This window comes from Heterodontus francisci, chromosome 4 (assembly GCF_036365525.1).
Source record: "Heterodontus francisci isolate sHetFra1 chromosome 4, sHetFra1.hap1, whole genome shotgun sequence".
Lineage (NCBI taxonomy): Eukaryota > Metazoa > Chordata > Chondrichthyes > Heterodontiformes > Heterodontidae > Heterodontus > Heterodontus francisci.
The window spans coordinates 14,477,036-14,498,407 of record NC_090374.1 but is presented as its reverse complement, the minus strand read 5'-3'; the positions used below and the strand labels follow the sequence as shown (position 1 = coordinate 14,498,407).

At 50.2% G+C, this 21,372-nt stretch overlaps 1 protein-coding gene and 1 long non-coding RNA gene across 6 annotated transcripts in view; one reads left to right on the top strand and one right to left on the bottom strand.

Annotated features, from left to right (window-relative positions):
* LOC137368909 (uncharacterized) overlaps window positions 1–9,483 on the bottom strand; it is a 111,350-nt gene extending 101,867 nt beyond the window's left edge. Inside the window, exon 1 of the long non-coding RNA XR_010974837.1 lies at window positions 9,262–9,483. This is a non-coding gene — a long non-coding RNA (uncharacterized lncRNA). The remainder of the gene's footprint in view (window positions 1–9,261) is intronic.
* tesk1b (testis associated actin remodelling kinase 1b) overlaps window positions 1–16,297 on the top strand; it is a 177,051-nt gene extending 160,754 nt beyond the window's left edge. For 2 of the 5 annotated variants that reach the window (XM_068029186.1, XM_068029188.1), the window contains exons 8-9: window positions 857–1,001; window positions 8,767–10,053. In XM_068029186.1, coding sequence (XP_067885287.1) covers window positions 857–1,001; window positions 8,767–9,854 — 1,233 coding nt within the window. In that variant the 3' untranslated portion in view covers window positions 9,855–10,053. Of the gene's footprint in view, window positions 1–856; window positions 1,002–8,766; window positions 10,054–15,308 lie in introns of those variants that run through there. The other 3 variants (XM_068029185.1, XM_068029187.1, XM_068029189.1) reach the window with 2 other exon arrangements.
* Window positions 16,298–21,372: the final 5,075 nt, after the last annotated feature.

Here is a 21,372-nt window from a genome sequence, read left to right as displayed (position 1 = left end):
ATTTTTAATATGGGACATAGTTGCCCAAGCAAGGCTGGTGTGGCATTTGGCACAGTTCAGAGCTTCTGATCAAGGTGCCATAATGGCACAGTAAGAGTGATGCTCTCTATCTAACTCATGCTATACCTCCCCTGGGAATGTTTGATGGGGACAGTGTAGAGGGAGCTTTACTCTGTATCTGACCCATGCTGTACCTGTCCTGGGAGTGTTTGATGGGGACAGTGTAGAGGGAGCTTTACTCTGTATCTGACCCATGCTGTACCTGACCCAGGGGTGTTTGATGGGACAGTGTAGAGGAAGCTAGCGCAGAGCAATGTTGCCGGGATACAGTGAGTGACGTCCCTGAGGCATGATGAGTGATGTTGCCGCTGCGGTACAAGCGATCCTTAAGCTGGAAAGACAGATATACCTGAGTTTGGTGGGTGGGGGCGTCTCTCCTGATGGGTAGCCCTAACTTCAATGGAAGATCGGTGGCAACCTCATCACCAATCTATCCAGGGTTTCTGTAGGGTGGGTGGTTGATTGCTTTAATATGCAATTTAATCGAAGTATGAATGAAAGAACATGCCACTCCCTCCAACCATCCACACGGTGACAATCTCTCTCACTGGTCGTTATATTTCACACACCTGTGATGATCTTTGCCCAGATGTACGAGAATGACATTCTATCCTGGGATCCATGCTCCTGCTGTGTACACTATCAGACAGTGAGACTGTTCTGTTATTGTGATATGGGCGGTCATGGTCCTGTAAAACACAGTTACTGCAGTGCAGCTTGTGGAGTTGGACACGAGAGCTAGGACAGCGTGAACCCTTTAACTGTCAACTGTGTTTCCATTTTTTATGTGTTAAAGATGGATTCCACCCAGCGCCCATCCTTCACGGAGATTGTCCAGAGGCTGGAGGTGATCCTGAAACAGCAACTGCAGAACAAAGGTCCAGGGCTGCAGACTGCAGGAGAACAGCATGTCACTGTGGAAGTATCAACTATACACAATGGTAAATTGAGTCTGAGGCGGAAGGGATGGACAGAGGAAGAGTTCAAGGATGGACAGAAAGATGTATAGAAAGATGTACAGAGGAACAGCATAATGTTGGAGGGAAAGACAGGCAGAGGGGGAAGAACACAAAGATGGAGATAGGGAGGAGGAAAGTGGGGATCATAGGGAGAGATTAACAACTGGGGAACGGAGAGAGATGCTAAAGTCTGCACATATCTAGTTATGGCTTCATTTTACCAGTTAAGGAGGGGGCTTCCTCACAGTTCTCAACTGTCAGGAGCTGATTAGTTCCATTCTGCTGGAAGAATTTTGAGTCATGTATTCCTCAGTCTTTGCCCACTGGGATTAGAGTCATTCTTGGCCCAGTAAGGCCACAGCCAGTCAGTAATTAGCGTCTGGCCACTGAAAGTGTCATATGATGTGAAGTGACACTCCCGCTTGATGATTTTACATCAGCTGATATTGTCCACATATCAACATAAGAACAAAATAGGAGCAGGAGTAAGCCACTTAGTTCACCGAGACTGCTCCACAATTCAATTACATCATGGCTAATCCTCTACATCAAATACATTTTCCTGTCCAATCCACACATCACTTGATTTCCTTCGTATCCAAAAATCTCATTCTTGAATCTACTCACGACTGAGCATCCACAGCCCTTTAGCATAAAGAATTCCAAAGATTCATGTAAAGAAATCTCCCCTCACCTCAGTCCCAAATGGCCAATCCCTTATCCTGAAACCACGATCCCAAGTTCTGGACTCTCCAGCCAGGGGAAACATTCTTTCAGCATCTACCCATAGACATGGACTGGTTACAAACTGGTGGTTAGGAATGCCGTGTGTGTCTTCAGACTGTGAGTCCAGCTGACGGAAAGGTTCTGAATGGGGATTGGGTAGCTCAACGGGGCAGGGGGTTGTCACCTTTGGGCTCTGAATTAAAGTCCATCCAGGACTGATGGACCTTGCTCTTGAGTCCTACAAGGGTTTGAGTCAATATGGAAATTGCATGCATAATTTGATATCAAATTGCCAGTATTATTCAGCATGGACTTAAGGTGGTTGATGTAGGAATTGGAGGAGGTGTTAGAAAGGCTGGCTGTACGTAAAGTTGATTAGTCTCCAGGACCAGTTGAGATGCATCTGAGGATGCTGAGGAAAGGGTGGAAATTGCAGAGGTACTGGCCATAATCTTCCAATCCTTAGAAATGGGGTGGGGGGGGGGGTGCCAGAGGATTGGAGAATTGCAAATGTTACACCCTTATTCAAAAAAGGATGTATAAAGATAGCAGACATGATGGGCCAAATGGCCTCCTTCTGTGCTGTAATAATTCTGTGAATCTGCGAATTGCAGATTAATTAAGGAAAGCTGCGTGGATTTGTTAAAGACGAATTGTGTTCAACCAACTTGAATTAGTTTTTTGATGAGGTTACGGAAAAGCTTGATGAGGGTGATGTGGTATACATGGAGTTCCAAAAGGCATTTGATAAAATTGCCACGAAACAGGTTTGCCAGCAAAGCTGAAGTCCATGGAATAAAAGAGAAAGTGGCAGCATGGATATGAAATTGACTAAGTGACAGGAAACACAGTAGTGGTGAGCAGTTTTTGGGAGTGGGGATCCCCAGGGATTGTACTCGGACCACTTCTTTTCTTGACTTATTAATGGGTGTGCAGGGTATGATTTCAAAATTTGCAGATGACAAAACTTGGAAGTTTTGTGAACTGTTGGGACGATAGTGATAAACAAGAAGAGGACATAGGCTGATGGAATAGGTGGACACATGGCAGATGAATTTAATGCAGTGATGTGGAAAGTGATACATTTTGGCAGGAAGAACAAGGAAGGCAATATAAAGCAAAGGGTACAATTCTAAAGGGGATGCAGGAGCAGAGGGACCTGGGGGTATATGTGCACAAATCATTAAAGGTGGCAGAACAGGTTTTTTTTATTCGTTCGGGGGATGTGGGCATTGCTGGCTAGGGCAGCATTTATTGCCCATCCCTAATTGCCCTGAGCTGCCTTCTTGAACTGTTGCAGTCCTTGGGGGGTGTAGGTATACCAACAGTGCTATTCGGAAGGGAGTTCCAGGATTTTAATTCGGCAAGAGTGAAGGAACGGCGATATCGTTCCAAGACAGACTTGGAGGGGAACTTGCAGGTGGTGGTTTCCCATGCATCTGCTGCCCTTGTCCTTCTAGGTGGTAGAGGTCATGGGTTTGGAAGATGCTGTCAAAGGAGCCCTGGTGAATTGCTGCAGTGTATCTTGTAGATGTGGCAGGACTGCAGAGCTTAGATCTGATCTGTTGGTTGTGGGATTGCTTAGCCCTGTCTACTGCATGCTGCTTCCACTGTTTGGCATACAAGTCATCCTGTGTTGTAGCTTCACCAGGATGACACCTCATTTTGAGGTATGCCCGATACTGCCCCGGCATACCCTCCTGAACTCTTCATTGAACCAGGGTTAGTACCCGGCTTGATGGTAATGGTAGAGTGGGAGATATGCCGGACCATGAGATTACAGATTGTGGTTAAATACAATGCTGCTGCTGCTGATGGCCCTCATAGATGTCCAGTTTTGCGTTGCGAGATCTGTTTGAAATCTATCCCATTTAGCACGGTGGTAATGCCACACAACACGATGGTGTTAAGACAGGACTTCGTCTCCACAAGGACTGTGCGGTGGTCACTCCTACCAATGCTGTCACAGACAGATGCATCTGCGACAGGTAGATTGGTGAGGTCGAGGTCAAGTAGGTTTTTCCCTCTTGTTGGTTCCCTCACGACCTGCCACAGACTCAGTCTGGCAGCTATGTCCTTTAGGACTCGGCCAGTTCGGCCTGTAGTGGTGCTGCCGAGCCACTCTTGGTGATGGACACTGAAGTCCCCCACCTAGAGTACATTTTGTGTCCTTGCTATCCTCAGTGCTTCTTCCAATTGGTGTGCAACTTAGAACAAAGAACAAAGAAAATTACAGCACAGGAACAGGCCCTTCGGCCCTCCAAGCCTGCGCCGATCCAGATCCTCTACCTAAACATGTCGCCTGTTTTCTAAGGGTCTGTATCTCTTTGCTTCCTGCCCATTCATGTATCTGTCTAGATACATCTTAAAAGACGCTATCGTGTTCGCATCTACCACCTCTGCTGGCAACGCGTTCCAAGCACCCACCACCCTCTGCGTAAAGAACTTTCCACGCATATCCCCCCTAAACTTTTCCCCTCTCACTTTGAACTCGTGATCCCTAGTATTTGAATCCCCCACTCTGGGAAAAAGCTTCTTGCTATCCACCCTGTCTATACCTCTCATGATTTTGCACACCTCAATCAGGTCCCCCCCAACCTCCGTCTTTCTAATGAAAATAATCCTAATCTACTCAACCTCTCTTCATAGCTAGCGCCCTCCATACCAGGCAACATCCTGGTGAACCTCCTCTGCACCCTCTCCAAAGCATCCACATCCTTTTGGTAATGTGGCGACCAGAACTGCACGCAGTATTCCAAATGTGGCCGAACCAAAGTCCTATACAACTGTAACATGACCTGCCAACTCTTGTACTCAATACCCCTCCAATGAAGGAAAGCATGTCGTATGCCTTCTTGACCACTCTATTTACCTGCGTTGCCACCTTCAGGGAACAATGGACCTGAACACCCAAATCTCTCTGTACATCAATTTTCCCCAGGACTTTTCCATTTACTGTACAGTTCACTCTTGAATTGGATCTTCCAAAATGCATCACCTCGCATTTACCCTGATTGAACTCCATCTGCCATTTCTCTGCCCAACTCTCCAATCTATCTATATTCTGCTGTATTCTCTGACAGTCCCCTTCACTATCTGCTACTCCACCAATCTTAGTGTCGTCTGCAAACTTGCCAATCAGACCACCTATACTTTCCTCCAAATCATTTATGTATATCACAAACAACAGTGGTCCCAGCACGGATCCCTGTGGAACACCACTGGTCACACGTCTCCATTTTGAGAAACTCCCTTCCACTGCTACTCTCTGTCTCCTGTTGCCCAGCCAGTTCTTTATCCATCTAGCTAGTACACCCTGGATCCCATGCGACTTCACTTTCTCCATCAGCCTACCATGGGGAACCTTATCAAACACCTTACTGAAGTCCATGTATATGACATCTACAGCCCTTCCCTCATCAATCAACTTTGTCACTTCCTCAAAGAATTCTATTAAGTTGGTAAGACATGACCTTCCCTGCACAAAACCATGTTGCCTATCACTGATAAGCCCATTTTCTTCCAAATGGGAATAGATCCTATCCCTCAGTATCTTCTCCAGCAGCTTCCCTACCACTGACGTCAGGCTCACCGGTCTATAATTACCTGGATTATCCCTGCTACCCTTCTTAAACAAGGGGACAACATTAGCAATTCTCCAGTCCTCCGGGACCTCCTCACCCGTGTTTAAGGATGCTGCAAAGATATTTGTTAAGGCCCCAGCTATTTCCTCCCTCGCTTCCCTCAGTAACCTGGGATAGATCCCATCCGGACCTGGGGACTTGTCCACCTTAATGCCTTTTAGAATACCCAACGCTTCCTCCCTCCTTATGCCGACTTGACCTAGAGTAATCAAACATCTGTTCCTAACCTCAACATCCGTCATGTCCCTCTCCTCGGTGAATACCGATGCAAAGTACTCGTTTAGAATCTCACCCATTTTCTCTGAGTCCAAGCATAACATTCCTCCTTTGTCCTTTAGTGGGCCAATCCTTTCTCTCGTTACCCTCTTGCTCCTTATATATGAATAAAAGGCTTTGGGATTTTCCTTAACCCTGTTTGCTAAAGATATTTCATGACCCCTTTTAGCCCTCTTAATTCCTTGTTTCAGATTGGTCCTACATTCCCGATATTCTTCCAAAGCTTCGTCTTTCTTCAGCCGCCTAGACCTTATGTATGCTTCCTTTTTCCTCTTAGCTAGTCTCACAATTTCACCTGTCATCCATGGTTCCCTAATCTTGCCATTTCTATCCCTCATTTTCACAGGAACATGTCTCTCCTGCACGCTAATCAACCTCTCTTTAAAAGCCTCCCACATATCAAATGTGGATTTACCTTCAAACAGCTGCTCCCAATCTACATTCCCCAGCTCCTGCCGAATTTTGGTATAGTTGGCCTTCCCCCAATTTAGCACTCTTCCTTTAGGACCACTCTCGGCTTTGTCCATGAGTATTCTAAAACTTACGAAATTGTGATCACTATTCCCAAAGTAGTCCCCTACTGAAACTTCAACCACCTGGCCGGGCTCATTCCCCAACACCAGGTCCAGTATGGTCCGTTCCCGAGTTGGACTATTTACATACTGCTCTAGAAAACCCTCCTGGATGCTCCTTACAAATTCTGCTCCATCTAGACCTCTAACACTAAGTGAATCCCAGTCAATGTTGGGAAAATTAAAATCTCCTATCACCACCACCCTGTTGCTCCTACATCTTTCCATAATCTGTTTACATATTTGTACCTCAATCCCACGCTCGCTGTTGGGAGGCCTGTAGTACAGCCCCAACATTGTTACCACACCCTTCCTATTTCTGAGTTCTGCCCATATTGCCTCACAGCTCGAGTCCTCCATAGTGCCTTCCTTCAGCACAGCTGTGATATCCTCTTTGACCAGTAATTCAACTCCTCCACCCCTTTTACCTCCCTCTCTATCCCGCCTGAAGCATCGATATCCTGGGATATTTAGTTGCCAATCATGCCCTTCCCTTAACCAAGTCTCAGTAATAGCAATAACATCATACTCCCAGGTACTAATTCAAGCCCTAAGTTCATCTGCCTTACCTACTACACTTCTTGCATTAAAACAAATGCACCTCAGACCACCAGTCCCTTTGCTTTCATTTCATTTCTTGTTTTTATTTCTGAGTTTGCCATTGTTGTTTCCAGTGCCTAGGTCGATGCCGGGTGGTGCGTCTGGTTTCATTCCTTTTCTTAGACTTTGTAGCACTTTGATACAACTAAGTGGCTTGCTAGACCATTTGAGAGGGCATTTTAAGAGTCAACCACATTGCTGAGGGTCTGGAGTCATGCATAGGCCAGACCAGGTAAGGACAGCAGATTTCCTTCCCTAAAGGACATTAGTGAACCAGATGGATTTTTACAACAATCGACAATGGTTTCATGGTCAGCATTAGACTAATTTTTAATTCCAGATTTATTAATCGAATTCAAATTTCACTGGTAGGATTGGAACCCATATCCCCAGAGTATTAGTCTGTGGCTCTGGGGGTTATTGGTCTAATGACATTACCACTACGCCACCGCCTCCCCTTGAGAACATGGTTAAAAAGGTATATGGGATCCTGGGCTTTATAAATGGAGGCAAGAATACAACCTTTGTAAAATAGTGGTTCAGCTTCAGCTGAAGTATTGTGTCCAATTCTGGGCACTGCACTTTAGGAAGGAAGTGAAGGCTTTACAGAGGGTGCAGAAAAAAATTGTGAGATTGGGTCCAGGGAAGAGGGACTTCAGTTGTGTGGAGAGAAGAAACTGGGGTTGTCCACCTTGGAGGACAGGTTGACAAGAGATTTGATAGAGATGTTCAAAATCATGAGTCTGGATAGAGCAGATTGAGAGAAACTGTTCTCATTGTTGGAAGGGTTGCGAACCAGAGGATACTAATTTAAGGTGATTGGCGAAAGAACCAGAGGCGACATGAGGAAAAACGATTGTTTTTACGCGAGTGGTTTGGATTTGGAATGCACTGCCTGAGTCTGTAGTGGAGGCAGATTCAATCGTGGCTTTCAAAAGATTGGACAATTATCTGAAGAGAAAAAAATTTCAGGACTACCAGGAGGACTCGGACTCGCTGCGTTGCACTTGCAGAGAGCTGGCATGGACACAATTGGCCTCCTTCTGTGTTGTAACCATTCTATGAATTATGACATGGGGTTAAGCTATTCAGAGAGATACAGCACCCAAAAAGGCCCTTCGGCCCACCGAGTCTGCGCCGACCATCAACCACCCATTTATACTAATCCTACATTAATCCCATTTTTCCCTCTCACATCCCCACCTTCCCTCAATTGTCCTACCACCTACTTACACTAGGGGCAATTTTTACAATGGCCAATTTACCTATCAACCCTCAAGTCTTTGACATGTGGGAGGAAACCGGAGCACCCGGAGGAAACCCACACGGTCACAGGGAGAACTTGCAAACTCCGCACAGTCAGGACCCAGAACCGAACCCGGGTCGCTGGCGCTGTGAGGCTGCGGTGCTAGCCACTGCGCCGCCCTACTGTTTGATGGGACAGCGTAGAAGGAGCTTTACTCTGTATCTAATCCTGTGCTGTACCTGTCCTGGGAGTGTTTGATGGGGACAGTATAGAGGGAGTTTTACTCTGTATCTAACCCCGTACTGTACCTGTCCTGGGAGTGTTTGATGGGGACAGTATAGAGGGAGTTTTACTCTGTATCTAATCCCCGTGCTGTACCTGTCCTGGGAGTGTTTGATGGGACAGCGAAGAAGGAGCTTTACTCTGTATCTAATCCCGTACTGTACCTGTCCTGGGAGTGTTTGATGGGGACAGTGTAGAGGGAGCTTTACTCTGTATCTAACCCCGTACTGTACCTGTCCTGGGAGTGTTTGATGGGACAGCGTAGAAGGAGCTTTACTCTGTATCTAATCCCGTACTGTACCTGTCCTGGGAGTGTTTGATGGGGACAGTGTAGAGGGAGTTTTACTCTGTATCTAACAGTGTTGTATCTGCTCTGTGACTCAGCCTCTTTTCTCCCTCAGAGAACAATGACCGGGAGGGCTGGAGAAGCGGAGCGGCGGACCAAGACCTGTCTAATAGCCTCCGGGTGCAGTGCGAACACCGCTTGTCCCGCAGCCACTCGGACATGTTCTCCCCTGCAGCCCTGGGGGCTGAGGGCCTGGGCCCAGCCGTCCGGTTCAACCCGTTCTCCGGCCGGGAAGACTTGAAGGGCGGCAAGATCAAACTGTACGACTCGCCCAGCAAGTCGGTCATCTCGCTGAGTTTCGAGCTGCCGCCTCCTGCCGCCCAGCCGCTGACCCCGGAGCCCCGGGACTTCCCCGCGGCCCTGCCGTCCGCCCGCCGCTGCCGCTCGCTGCCGGAGCTGGGCCCCGGGGGGCGGGGCCTCGCCAACTCTGACCTCCCGCCGCGGTGGGGTCAGAGGGCAGGGGGCGGAGCCGGGCCCGAAACCCGCTGCACTGGCGGCGGCGGCGTTGCGACCGGCAAGGACGATGATGGTGACAGAGAGGAGTACTCGCCTGAGATACCGCAGCCCGAACCGGTGAGCCGTTCAGGAAACTCCGGCGGCTCGGGGGAAACTGCCCCCGCCGACAGGTCTCAACTTTCATCGGTCATCAGTGGCAGCGGCTGGACTGACTGCTGTCCAGGCGCACACACGATCGATATGGCGGTGAGCGAGCCTCGCCTTTGGGAGCCTTCGCCCCAACGGTCAATCACTAACATTCCCAGCGCCTCTGAGGCTTCGGCTAGTGCGCATGCGCCGGGACCGACGGGCAGTGTGCCGGCGCCCATACCATCGGAGACTGCGCATGCGCTACAGGCCAGTGGCCGGGCGCCGGCAGAGGGTGCGCATGCGCCTCCTCTGGGGGCCGGCGTGCACGGCCAGCCGGTGAGGTCTGATCTCGATCCCGAGTTAGAGGAGCCGCTGTCCTGCCCCGGCTGCTGCCTGGGTGGCTTCACCTTCCCACCAGTGTGTCTGCGCTCCAACAAACAGCCGGCCCGCTACCCCGGCCTCAACTGCGAGTCGGACCGCCTCATCAGCGAGGTGGAGGGCGCAGCGATCTCGGTCATGGGCGGCTCGCAGGCGGCGGAAGCTGATCCTCACACCTAGAGACTGGGGAAGGGCGGAGAGTTTCATTTACCACTTCACCCCCCCCCCCCACCCCACCACCACTTCACCACCCCCCCCCCACCACTTCACCCCCCCCCCCCCACCACCACTTCACCCCCCCCACCACCACTTCACCCCCCCCGACCACTTCACCCCCCCCGACCACTTCACCCCCCCCAACCACTTCACCCCCCCCACCACCACTTCACCCCCCCCCACCACCACTTCACCCCCCCCCCACCACCACTTCACCCCCCCCCCACCACCACTTCACCCCCCCCACCACCACTTCACCCCCCCCACCACCACCACTTCACCCCCCCCACCACCACCACTTCACCCCCCCCACCACCACCACTTCACCCCCCCCCACCACCACTTCACCCCCCCCCACCACCACCACTTCACCCCCCCCCCACCACCACCACTTCACCCCCCCCCCACCACCACCACTTCACCCCCCCCCACCACCACTTCACCCCCCCCCACCACCACTTCACCCCCCCCCCCACCACCACTTCACCCCCCCCCCACCACCACTTCACCCCCCCCCCCACCACCACTTCACCACCCCCCCCACCACCACTTCACTCCCCCCCCACCACCACCACTTCACCCCCCCCCACCACCACTTCACCCCCCCCCCACCACCACTTCACCCCCCCCCACCACCACTTCACCCCCCCCACCACCACTTCACCCCCCCCCACCACCACCACTTCACCCCCCCCCACCACCACTTCACCCCCCCCGACCACTTCACCCACCACCACTTCACCCCCCCCCAACCACTTCACCCCCCCCCCCACCACCACTTCACCCCCCCCCCCCACCACCACTTCACCCCCCCCCACCACCACCACTTCACCCCCCCCCCACCACCACTTCACCCCCCCCCCACCACCACTTCACCCCCCCCCCCAACACCACTTCACCCCCCCCCCCCCACCACCACTTCACCCCCCCCGACCACTTCACCCCCCCCGACCACTTCACCCCCCCCCACCACCACTTCACCCCCCCCCAACCACTTCACCCCCCCCCAACCACTTCACCCCCCCCCACCACCACTTCACCCCCCCCCCACCACCACCACTTCACCCCCCCCCCCCACCACCACTTCACCCCCCCCCCCCACCACCACTTCACCCCCCCCCCACCACCACTTCACCCCCCCCCACCACCACTTCACCCCCCCCCCCACCACCACTTCACCCCCCCCGACCACTTCACCCCCCCCCGACCACTTCACCCTCCCCGACCACTTCACCCCCCCCCACCACTTCACCCCCCCCCAACCACTTCACCCCTCCAACCACTTCACCCCCCCAACCACTTCACCCCCCCAACCACTTCACCCCCCCCAACCACTTCACCCCCCCCAACCACTTCACCCCCCCCAACCACTTCACCCCCCCCAACCACTTCACCCCCCCCCAACCACTTCACCCCCCCCCAACCACTTCACCCCCCCCAACCACTTCACCCCCCCCCAACCACTTCACCCCCCCCCAACCACTTCACCCCCCCCAACCACTTCACCCCCCCCAACCACTTCACCCCCCCCCCAACCACTTCACCCCCCCCCAACCACTTCACCCCCCCCCCAACCACTTCACCCCCCCCCAACCACTTCACCCCCCCCCAACCACTTCACCCCCCCCCCAACCACTTCACCCCCCCCCAACCACTTCACCCCCCCCAACCACTTCACCCCCCCCTAACCACTTCACCCCCCCAACCACTTCACCCCCCCCCCAACCACTTCACCCCCCCCCCCAACCACTTCACCCCCCCCAACCACTTCACCCCCCCCAACCACTTCACCCCCCCCAACCACTTCACCCCCCCCAACCACTTCACCCCCCCCAACCACTTCACCCCCCCCAACCACTTCACCCCCCCCAACCACTTCACCCCCCCCAACCACTTCACCCCCCCCCAACCACTTCACCCCCCCCCAACCACTTCACCCCCCCCCAACCACTTCACCCCCCCCCAACCACTTCACCCCCCCCAACCACTTCACCCCCCCCCCCAACCACTTCCCCCCCCCCAACCACTTCACCCACCACCACTTCACCCACCACCACTTCACACTCCCCAACCACTTCACCCCCCCCCCCCCAACCACTTCACCCCCCCCCCCCAACCACTTCACCCCCCCCCAACCACTTCACCCCCCCCAACCACTTCACCCCCCCCCAACCACTTCACCCCCCCCCAACCACTTCACCCCCCCCAACCACTTCACCCCCCCCCCAACCACTTCACCCCCCCCAACCACTTCACCCCCCCAACCACTTCACCCCCCCAACCACTTCACCCCCCCAACCACTTCACCCCCCCAACCACTTCACCCCCCCAACCACTTCACCCCCCCCAACCACTTCACCCCCCCCAACCACCTCACCCCCCCCAACCACTTCACCCCCCCCAACCACTTCACCCCCCCCAACCACTTCACCCCCCCCAACCACTTCACCCCCCCCAACCACTTCACCCCCCCCCCAACCACTTCACCCCCCCCCAACCACTTCACCCCCCCCAACCACTTCACCCCCCCAACCACTTCACCCCCCCCAACCACTTCACCCCCCCCCAACCACTTCACCCCCCCCAACCACTTCACCCCCCCCCAACCACTTCACCCCCCCCCAACCACTTCACCCCCCCCCAACCACTTCACCCCCCCCCAACCACTTCACCCCCCCCAACCACTTCACCCCCCCCCAACCACTTCAGCCCCCCCCCCCCAACCACAGAACTCAATCGATATCTGGATACTAATGGCATCCAGGAATCTAGGGATATCGCAGGAAAGTTGCGTTGAGAAAGTTGATCAGCCATGATCTAATTGAATAGTGGAGCAGGCTCAATGGGCTGAATGGCCTACTTCTGGTCCTATGTTACCTCATGCCCCTTTCTTCCTGCCCCATTTCCCCCTTCCTTCCTTCCACCCTCCCCTTTCCCTCCCAATTTAGTTAATCAGCCTTGTATATAAGCGCTTGGCTGCTTTAGTTAAAAGGCTTCATTTAGACCTTGAAAGCGCCTTGTATTAATAATTTCTCTCAATTTTTTTAACCCAACTAAAGGGAGAAGCTTGATTAATGTCACACTGTATATCCAGCAGCAGATAATGCTCTACTATGTACATTACCAGCATCTGGTGCAGTAAATCACACTCGTGTGGAGCCCAAACCTGCTCCTCAAAGGGATGTGCAAACCCATGGAGATTTTTGATTTTTTTTGATCCGCTTACTCAGTTTTATTCATGTTTTTGAAAATCAGATTTCTTGTTCACGCTGTCCTTTAAGCAATATCCATTCCTGACGGGAGGGGTTTATTCTCCTCTGAAGGGCCTTCAGTTCTCTCGACTGGTAGCACACAGGTGGCACCGTCACCATGGCTGTTGGCCTGTCACCTGCCAACCTGGGAGCGTTTAATGGGAAAGAAAATGTGAATTTGAATAAATGCTTCTACAGCTCGAGAATGTGATTTTATGACGGAAGCTTCCACTTCTAAAATCTGTTTTATTTCATTTGCCATTGAACCATTTGCCGTACTTGGCAACTCTCCCTAATGCGTACAGACTGAGGGAGCCCCTGCGACAAAGAAATCCCCACCTCACTGCTTCTTAATCATCTGGTTGGGTGCCTGCTGTTGACACTTGTGCTGCTGTGGGATTAACAGAAAGCAAAGGCATCCTGTCATTTTTTAAAATTAATTCACGGGATCCAGGCATTGCTGGCAAGGCCAACATTTATTACCCATCCTTCACTGTCCTTGAGAGAGTGGTGGAAAGCTGCTGCCTTGGAATGCTGTAGTCTGTGCAGATTATAGCTTTTCATAGTGGTTTTTGATGTAATTGAGTGGCTTGCTAGGCCATTTCAGAGGGCAGTTAAGAATCAACCACATTGCTGTGGGTCTGGAGTCATATGTAGGCCAGACCGGGTAAGGACGGCAGATTTCCTTCCCTAAAGGACATTAGTGAACCAGGGTTTTTACAACAATCCAGTAGTTACATGGTTACCATTACTGATGCAACTTTTTATTCCAGGTTCATTTAATTAACTGAATTTAAATTGCCTAACTACCGTGGTGGGATTTGATTATTAATCCAGGCCTCTGGTTTACTAGTAACATAACCACTATGCTACCATACCCATCTGTATATATGTTGGTATCTTTGTAACTCGAGCACTAATTGTACGGGAACGGAAAAATAGAGGAGTGAGCTGACCAATATCTGGACAACTGAGGTTGGCCAGATAGTGCATAGTGCGTTACGGCTCTGAATATCTCCCAAGACTGAGAATGTGGATATAACTCTGCAGGTATATCTCCCTGAGAGAGGGACTGAGACACCAGTCAGTGTACAGATTTATCTCCTTGAGAGACCCCCGTAAGTGCACAGATATTTTGTTGTAAATTGGGCAAATATTGTTCTGTTTTGAGGACGCCTTTTGTAACCATTGAAGTTAATATTTGCTCTATATTGTCTGTCTGACTGAGGAGTCAGAAAGTTTAATAAATCTTTGGCCTCTGATATCTCCTTCCTTCTTTCTCATTTCATTACTTTGGGTGATTGGTTGAGCTGCTGTGGAAGGTAACGGCACGGATTTGAAGATTATCCTCTTTGTAAAACGGCAACTTGTATTTAAATAGCGCCTTTGAAGTAATAACATGTTCCACGGTGCTGCACTCAGCGCCCCATCTGCTATCCAGTGTTCAGGTTCTTGCCAACAATCTTAGAAGAGTGTCTTCCACTGGTCAACTGGGGGCAAAGGGTCATGATCTGGCTGGAGGTTGATCAGTTCAACTCAAACTTAATTCAGGACACAGGTTGAACCTGATTTTTGTTTTATCACTACAAATGCATAATTCACCTCGGCCTAGGGCGGCACAGTGGTTAGCACTGCAGCCTCACAGCTCCAGGGACCCGGGTTCGATTCTGGGCACTGCCTGTGTGGAGTTTGCAAGTTCTCCCTGTGTCTGCGTGGGTTTTCTCCGGGTGCTCCGGTTTCCTCCCACAAGCCAAAAGACTTGCAGGTTGGTAGGTAAATTGGCCATTATAAATTGTCACTAGTATAGATAGGTGGTAGGGAAATATAGGGACAGATGGGGATGTTTGGTAGGAATATGGGATTAGTGTAGGATTAGTATAAATGGGTGGTTGATGGTCGGCACAGACTCGGTGGGCCGAAGGGCCTGTTTCAGTGCTGTATCTCTAATCTAATCTATGAATCAAGCAACTCTTATACACCAAAAATTACAGCACCTCATTGAAACCGTAAATCCTAGAATAGAGCAGCTACTTTTAGAGGAGCAGCAAATCCCAGTGGTCTGATTGATTGGAGCCAGGATTGTACCACAGATTAGGACCAGCTGACCCCAATGCAAACCTTCTAGTGCTTTTTCTGTGACGCTGTCTCTCAATCGTTATCTCTACAGCTGCTGCTAAGTAATGTCTTGTACAACAGCCAGTCATTTTAAGAGTCCTTTGGAAAGCGCCATTTGCAGTAGCTCCTTTCCGGGGATTCGTCTATCCAGGAGCGGTGGGGCGAGAGAGGCTGATCAAGGATCGTAACTAGCTCCAGTAAACACCTCCCAACTGGCTGAAGCCCAGTAGGGTCCTATGAACATACAAAAATGATGGACAGGCAAAGACCTTTTGGTCCATCAAGCCTGCTCCACACAGTGCCCGGATCTGTGGTGGAAGCAGAAACCCTCAACTTATTTAAAAGGTACCTGGACCTGCACCTGAAGTGCTGTAACATGCAAGGCTACGGACCAGGTGCTGGAAGGTGGGATTGGATTGGGCGGCTAGTTTTTTTCCAGCTGGCGCAGACACGATGGACTGAATGGCCTCTTTTTTTGCCGTAACTTTTCTCTGGTTTCTACTGTCACGATGTCTGCAGCATCATGATTGCACACCCTGCTATCCACCAGCAGCAATGTAATTTCCTGGGAGGGACCAAAAAAAACATTTGAAAACATAAAGCCAGTTAAAGGAAAACTGCATAATCGGGCTCCCACTGCTGACTGTCAACTCTGCCCAGACACCTGGAACAGATGACCTTGCCCAGTTTGATCAAAGTCCATGAATATGATGGGAGAGGAGGTGATGCCACTCACCTGCATCTTAACATGCCTTTATTTATTCTTTCATGGGATGTGGGCATCACTGTTAAGGCCACCATTTGTTGCCCATCCCTAATTTCTCTTCACCATTCCCACCAGTCAGGGTTTCAAAATTAACCCCACAAAGACAAAGAGTTTTAAGGATTTATTCAACCACTTTCCTCTCTGTGTCAGGTGTTGTGTACTTTCTAACTGCATTTTGATTTTTAAACAGTGTCAAGGAGAGATCAGTTGGGTGCAGTGGATTCCACAGAACCATTGATCGATTTACACCATGACTATATTCTCAAATAAAGGCATCAGGAATTCGAAATGTGTTTTGCCTCTGCGTCATCATTTAGCAAGAAACAGTTTCACATATCTGGGGGAGTGAGGACACAGAGGAAACAACCTCTGTCTGAGGAGGTGAAGACAGAGGGAACAGCCCATGTCGGGAGTGAGGACACAGAGAGAACAGCCCCTGTCTGGGGGAGTGAGGACACAGTGGGAACAGCCCCTGTCTGGGGGAGTGAGGACACAGTGGGAACAGCCCCTGTCTGGGGGAGTGAGGACACAGTGGGAACAGCCCCTGTCTGGGGGAGTGAGGACACTGCTACATAAACAGAAAGTGCTGGAAATGCTCAGCAGGTCTGGAAGCATCTGTGGAGATAGAAGCAGAGTTAACATTTCAGGTCAGTGACCCTTCATCAGGACTGGCAATGTTAGAAATGTAATAAGTTTTAAGCAAATAAAGTGGGCTGGGGCAAGAGATAACAAAAGAGGTGTTGATAAGGACAGAGGGTCACATCGAAACATCACAGAGGTAACATCCTGAAGAGAGACTGGATATCAAAACCTGCACCCCACCCTGGACACGGTGTGGGGGGGGGGGGGGGTAACTTGTCATGTAGATGAGATGGCTTAATTTGGAAGGTGGTGATCAGTGAGGATAGTGTAGAACTTCAAAAGGACATAGACAAGTTGGTGGAATGGGCGGACAAGGGGCAGATGAAGTTCAATGCAGATAAATGTGAAGTGATTAATTTTGGTAGGAAGAACATGGAGAGACAATATAAAACAAAGGGTACAATTCTAAAGGGAGTGCAGGAGCAGAGGGACCTGGGTATATATGTGCATAAGTCATTGAAGGTGGCAGGACAGATTGAGAGTCCGGTTAATAAAGCATACAGTATCCTGGGCTTTATTAATAGGGGCATAGAGTACAAGAGCAAGGAGGCTATGTTAAACTTGTTTAAGACACTAGTTTGGCCTCCACTGGAGTATTGTGTCCAGTTCTGGGCAATGCATTTAAGGAAAGATGTGAGGGCGTTGGAGAGAGAGCCGGAAAGATTCACAAGAATGGTTTCAGGGATGAGGAACTTCAGTTATGAAGATAGATTGGAGAAGTTAGGACTGTTTTCCTTAGAGAAGAGAAGGCTGAGAGGTGATTTGATAGAGGTATTCAAAATCATGAGGGGTCTGGACAGAGCACATAGAGAGAAACTGTTCCCACTTGTGAAAGGATCGAGAACAAGAGGGCACAGATTTAAGGTAATGGGCAAAAGAAAAAAAGGCGATATGAGGAAAAACGTTTTCACAGAGAGCGGTTAGGATCTGGAATGCACTGCCTGAGAGTGTGATGGAGGTAAGTTCAATCAAGGCTTTCAAAAGGGAATTAAATAGTTACCTGAAAAGGAAGAATGTGCAGGGTTATGGGGAGAAGACGGGGGAGTGGCAGTTGGTCAATTGCTCATTCGGAGAGCCGGTGCCGACACGATGGGCTGAATGGCCCCCTTCTGTGCTGTAACAATTCTGTGAACTCCCTGTGAACAATCCTTCAGAAACCTCCATCCTCCTTCTCCAAGTTGCCTTGAGGGTTTGCTAAGCAGGGGGTGGGAGTGTAACTGGGTGCCATCCAAACACAACCAGAAAAATTACTTTGGTTCATGTAGCAGCTTTGGTCACTTATAATGTGGGGAACGCAGCAGGCAATTTGTGCACAGCAAGATTCCACAAAGCATTTGTGATAACATATAATCTGTTTTCGTGATGTTGGTTGAATCTTAGAATGGTTACATCATAGAAGTTGGCCATTCAGCCTGTCGTGTCTGTGCCAGCTCTCTAAGTTCAACTCACCTAATCCCACTCCCTCACCTTTTCCCCGTACCACTGCAAATTCTTTCTTTTCAGATACTTATCTGAAAATTGAAGGATAAATATTTTCCAGGGCACCAGGGAGAACTCCCCTGTTCCTCTTTGAAATAGTGTTATGGGATCTTTTACATCCATCTGGGAGGGTAGAGGAGGACTCCGTTTAACATCGCACCTGAACAATGGCTACCCCCTGGAGCGGCAACCTGGATTTTTTGTGCTCAAGTCTCCAGAGTGGGGCTTGTACCGATAACCTTCGGACTCAGAAGCGAGGGTGATATGCCACTGAGCTAAAGGAAAGTTTCAGGTGAGGTAAAGGAGGAGCTAAATTCTCTCATTTGCCTGTACCAGGCCCATCTCCAGGGAGTCGAGTGAAGGTGAAACCTTACACCTTGCCTGTGTCAAAAATGTTCCCTATTTGTTCCCAGCCACTAGATGGCAGAACTATTCCATGGGAGTGGGGATGGTGAAGCAGGGACAGGAAAACCGACATTTCATCCCACATGAAATATAAACATGCCATTGAGAGTGAAGTCACATGGCAGTTGTATACCTCGAGTACTTCCTGTATTCCAGCAATCACTCACTGGTCAGTCAGAGAAATTTTTATTCACAAAACCTCATTGTGGCATTTGTAAGAATATGTGAATTAGTTTTGGAACAGCTACAGAAGTTGTTTATCAGGGCTGTGGGACTTACAGTTGTGCGGAGAGACTGCAGAAGCTGGGATTATTGTCTTAGAGCAGAGAATTGATAGAAGGGAATTACAAAGGGAATCTAGTGTGTTTCCAGTGGCAGGAGGGTCAGTAACCAGAGTACACAGTTGTAAGGTAATTGCCAAAAGAACGAGGGGGGAAAATGAGATTTTTTTTTTTTTAAATGCAGCAATTTGTTGATGTGCAGGCTGGTAGAAGCTGGTAATGGCAGCTTTCGAAAGGGAATTGAATAAATACTCGAAGGGAAAAATTTGCAGGTATGTGGGGAAAGAGCAAGGGGTGTGAGACTAATTGGATAGCTCTTTCAAAGAGCTGGCACAAGCACAGTGGACTGATGGCCACTTGTGCTGTATGATTCTATCAAATACCAAATAAAAAGCTGGTCTTGTTGCATGGTAGCCATGGGTTACTGCACCTGCAAGTTCAAAGCAATTGCAGGCACAGCAGATCCGTGGTCCAGCACACTCCCAGCATTAGTGGGGAACTCTGAAAATGTCTGTATGCCATCAATCACCCTATTCCTTCATGATCACCTATCATCACTCCCACTCCCCTAGGTCGCCTCTTCTCCCCCAGCCCCTCCACTCTTTCCCCTGTTCTCTTCCAATCACCCCTTCTCCCAGCCAGAGTCATGAAGTAGAAACATAAAGCACAGAAGGAGGCCATGCGGCCCATTGTGTCTGTGCTGTCTCCTTAGAACTACATCCCCACTTTTTGTCCGTAACCCCGCAAGTTCCTCATTATTATGGCCATGTGGTGAGGGGTGTGGGTGGTTCCCACTGTTCAACTCCCACCTGACCACAGTTTGTTATTAGGGTTTAACCTTTTTTGTGTTTCATTTGTCAAATAAACAGACAGCGACAGATTTTCTTGTAGGTTTAAAACAGAAGATTAATTATTTATTGAGCAATCTGCCTTATCCCAAAATTGTCGCAACCGCATCCACTCCGGCATTTGCTCACACCCGCACGCGTATACACACACGCGAGACAGAGAGGAAAAGGGGTTAGTGGTTTTGAAGTGAGGTAGGGTGTTGGGGTTCATGGTAAACCTGTTGAATTTTCTTTGAGGTCAATTTCTGTTTAGTTGCAGACCTGAGGGGTTTGTAGCTTTCTCTGTCATTTGAAAGTTCAGTTTGAAGACAGGGAATCACTGCCAGTTCTCTGCTACATAAGTTGAAATGTAGAATTCACAGCAGGGAGCTGAGCGGAGAGCAGTCGAACCTCTTCCAGCGCGCCAGAGTTTTGAAAAAAAAGGCATACAGTGACGTCAGAGGAGAGCTGCAAGGTGATTGGTCGGTGAGTAGCAGCTGTTAGAATATCTTAATAAAAAGGGGTGTTTTTTTGTTGGAAAATAATCTCTGGTGATAAGGTGAGGCCTACTAAAGTTTTTTTTAAGGACTTTAGATTGAAGTGGGTAGAACAAGGCCCCTGGTATAATTAGTATTTTTTAATTAAGGGAGTAACTAATTAAACTAAGGGTAAGTCACGGCAGGAGAGCTCAGCCCCGTGATCTGCTCCTCCTGCGCTATGTGGGAAATCAGGGATGCTTCCAGTGTCCCCGACGATCACGTGTGCAGGAAGTGTATCCATCTGTAGCTACTGACTACCCGCATTATGGAGCTCGAGCTGCAGGTGGATTCACTGTGGAGCATCCGCGATGCTGAGGACGTCGTGGATAGCACGTTTAGTGAGGTGGTCACACCGCAGGCAATGGCTGCACAGGCAGAAAAGAGATGGGTGGCCACCAGATGCAGTAGTTGGCGCAGGCAGGTAGTGCAGGAGTCCCCTGTGGCCATCCCCCTCTCAAACAGATATACTGCTTTGGATATTATTGGGGGGATGACCTCCCAGGGGAAAGCAGCAACAGCCAAGTTCAAAGAGCTATAGTGATAGGGGATTCTATCGTAAGGGGTGCAGATAGGTGTTTCTGTGGCCACAAACGAGACTCCAGGATGGTATGTTGCCTCCCTGGTGCTAGGGTCAAGGATGTCTCGGAGCGGCTGCAGGACATTCTGAAAGGGGAGGGTGAGCAGCCAGAGGTCATGGTCCATATTGGTACCAACGACATAGGCAGGAAGAGAGATGAGGTCTTGCAAAGTGAATATAGGGAGTTAGGTAGAAGGTTAAAAAGCAGGACCTCTAGGGTTGTAATCTCAGGATTTTACTCCCTGTGCCACGTGCTAGTGAGGGTAGGAATAGGAGGATTAGGCACATGAATGCGTGGCTGAAGAGCTGGTGTAGGCGGGAGGGCTATTTGGATCATTGGGATCTCTTCTGGTGCAGAGGTGACCTGTACAAGATGGATGGGTTGCATCTAAACTGGAGGGGGACCAATATCCTTGCGGGGAGGTTTGCTAGCACTACTCGAGAGGATTTAAACTAGTCTTGCAGGGGGGTGGGACCCAAAGTACTAGTCTCTCAGATGAGATAGTTGAGGTAAATATAGAGGTTAAAGCAAGCAAGTCCAGTAGGCAGGCCATACAGGGGCAGGACAGGGAGCTTGGAAGGTCTGGTAGGCTAAACTGC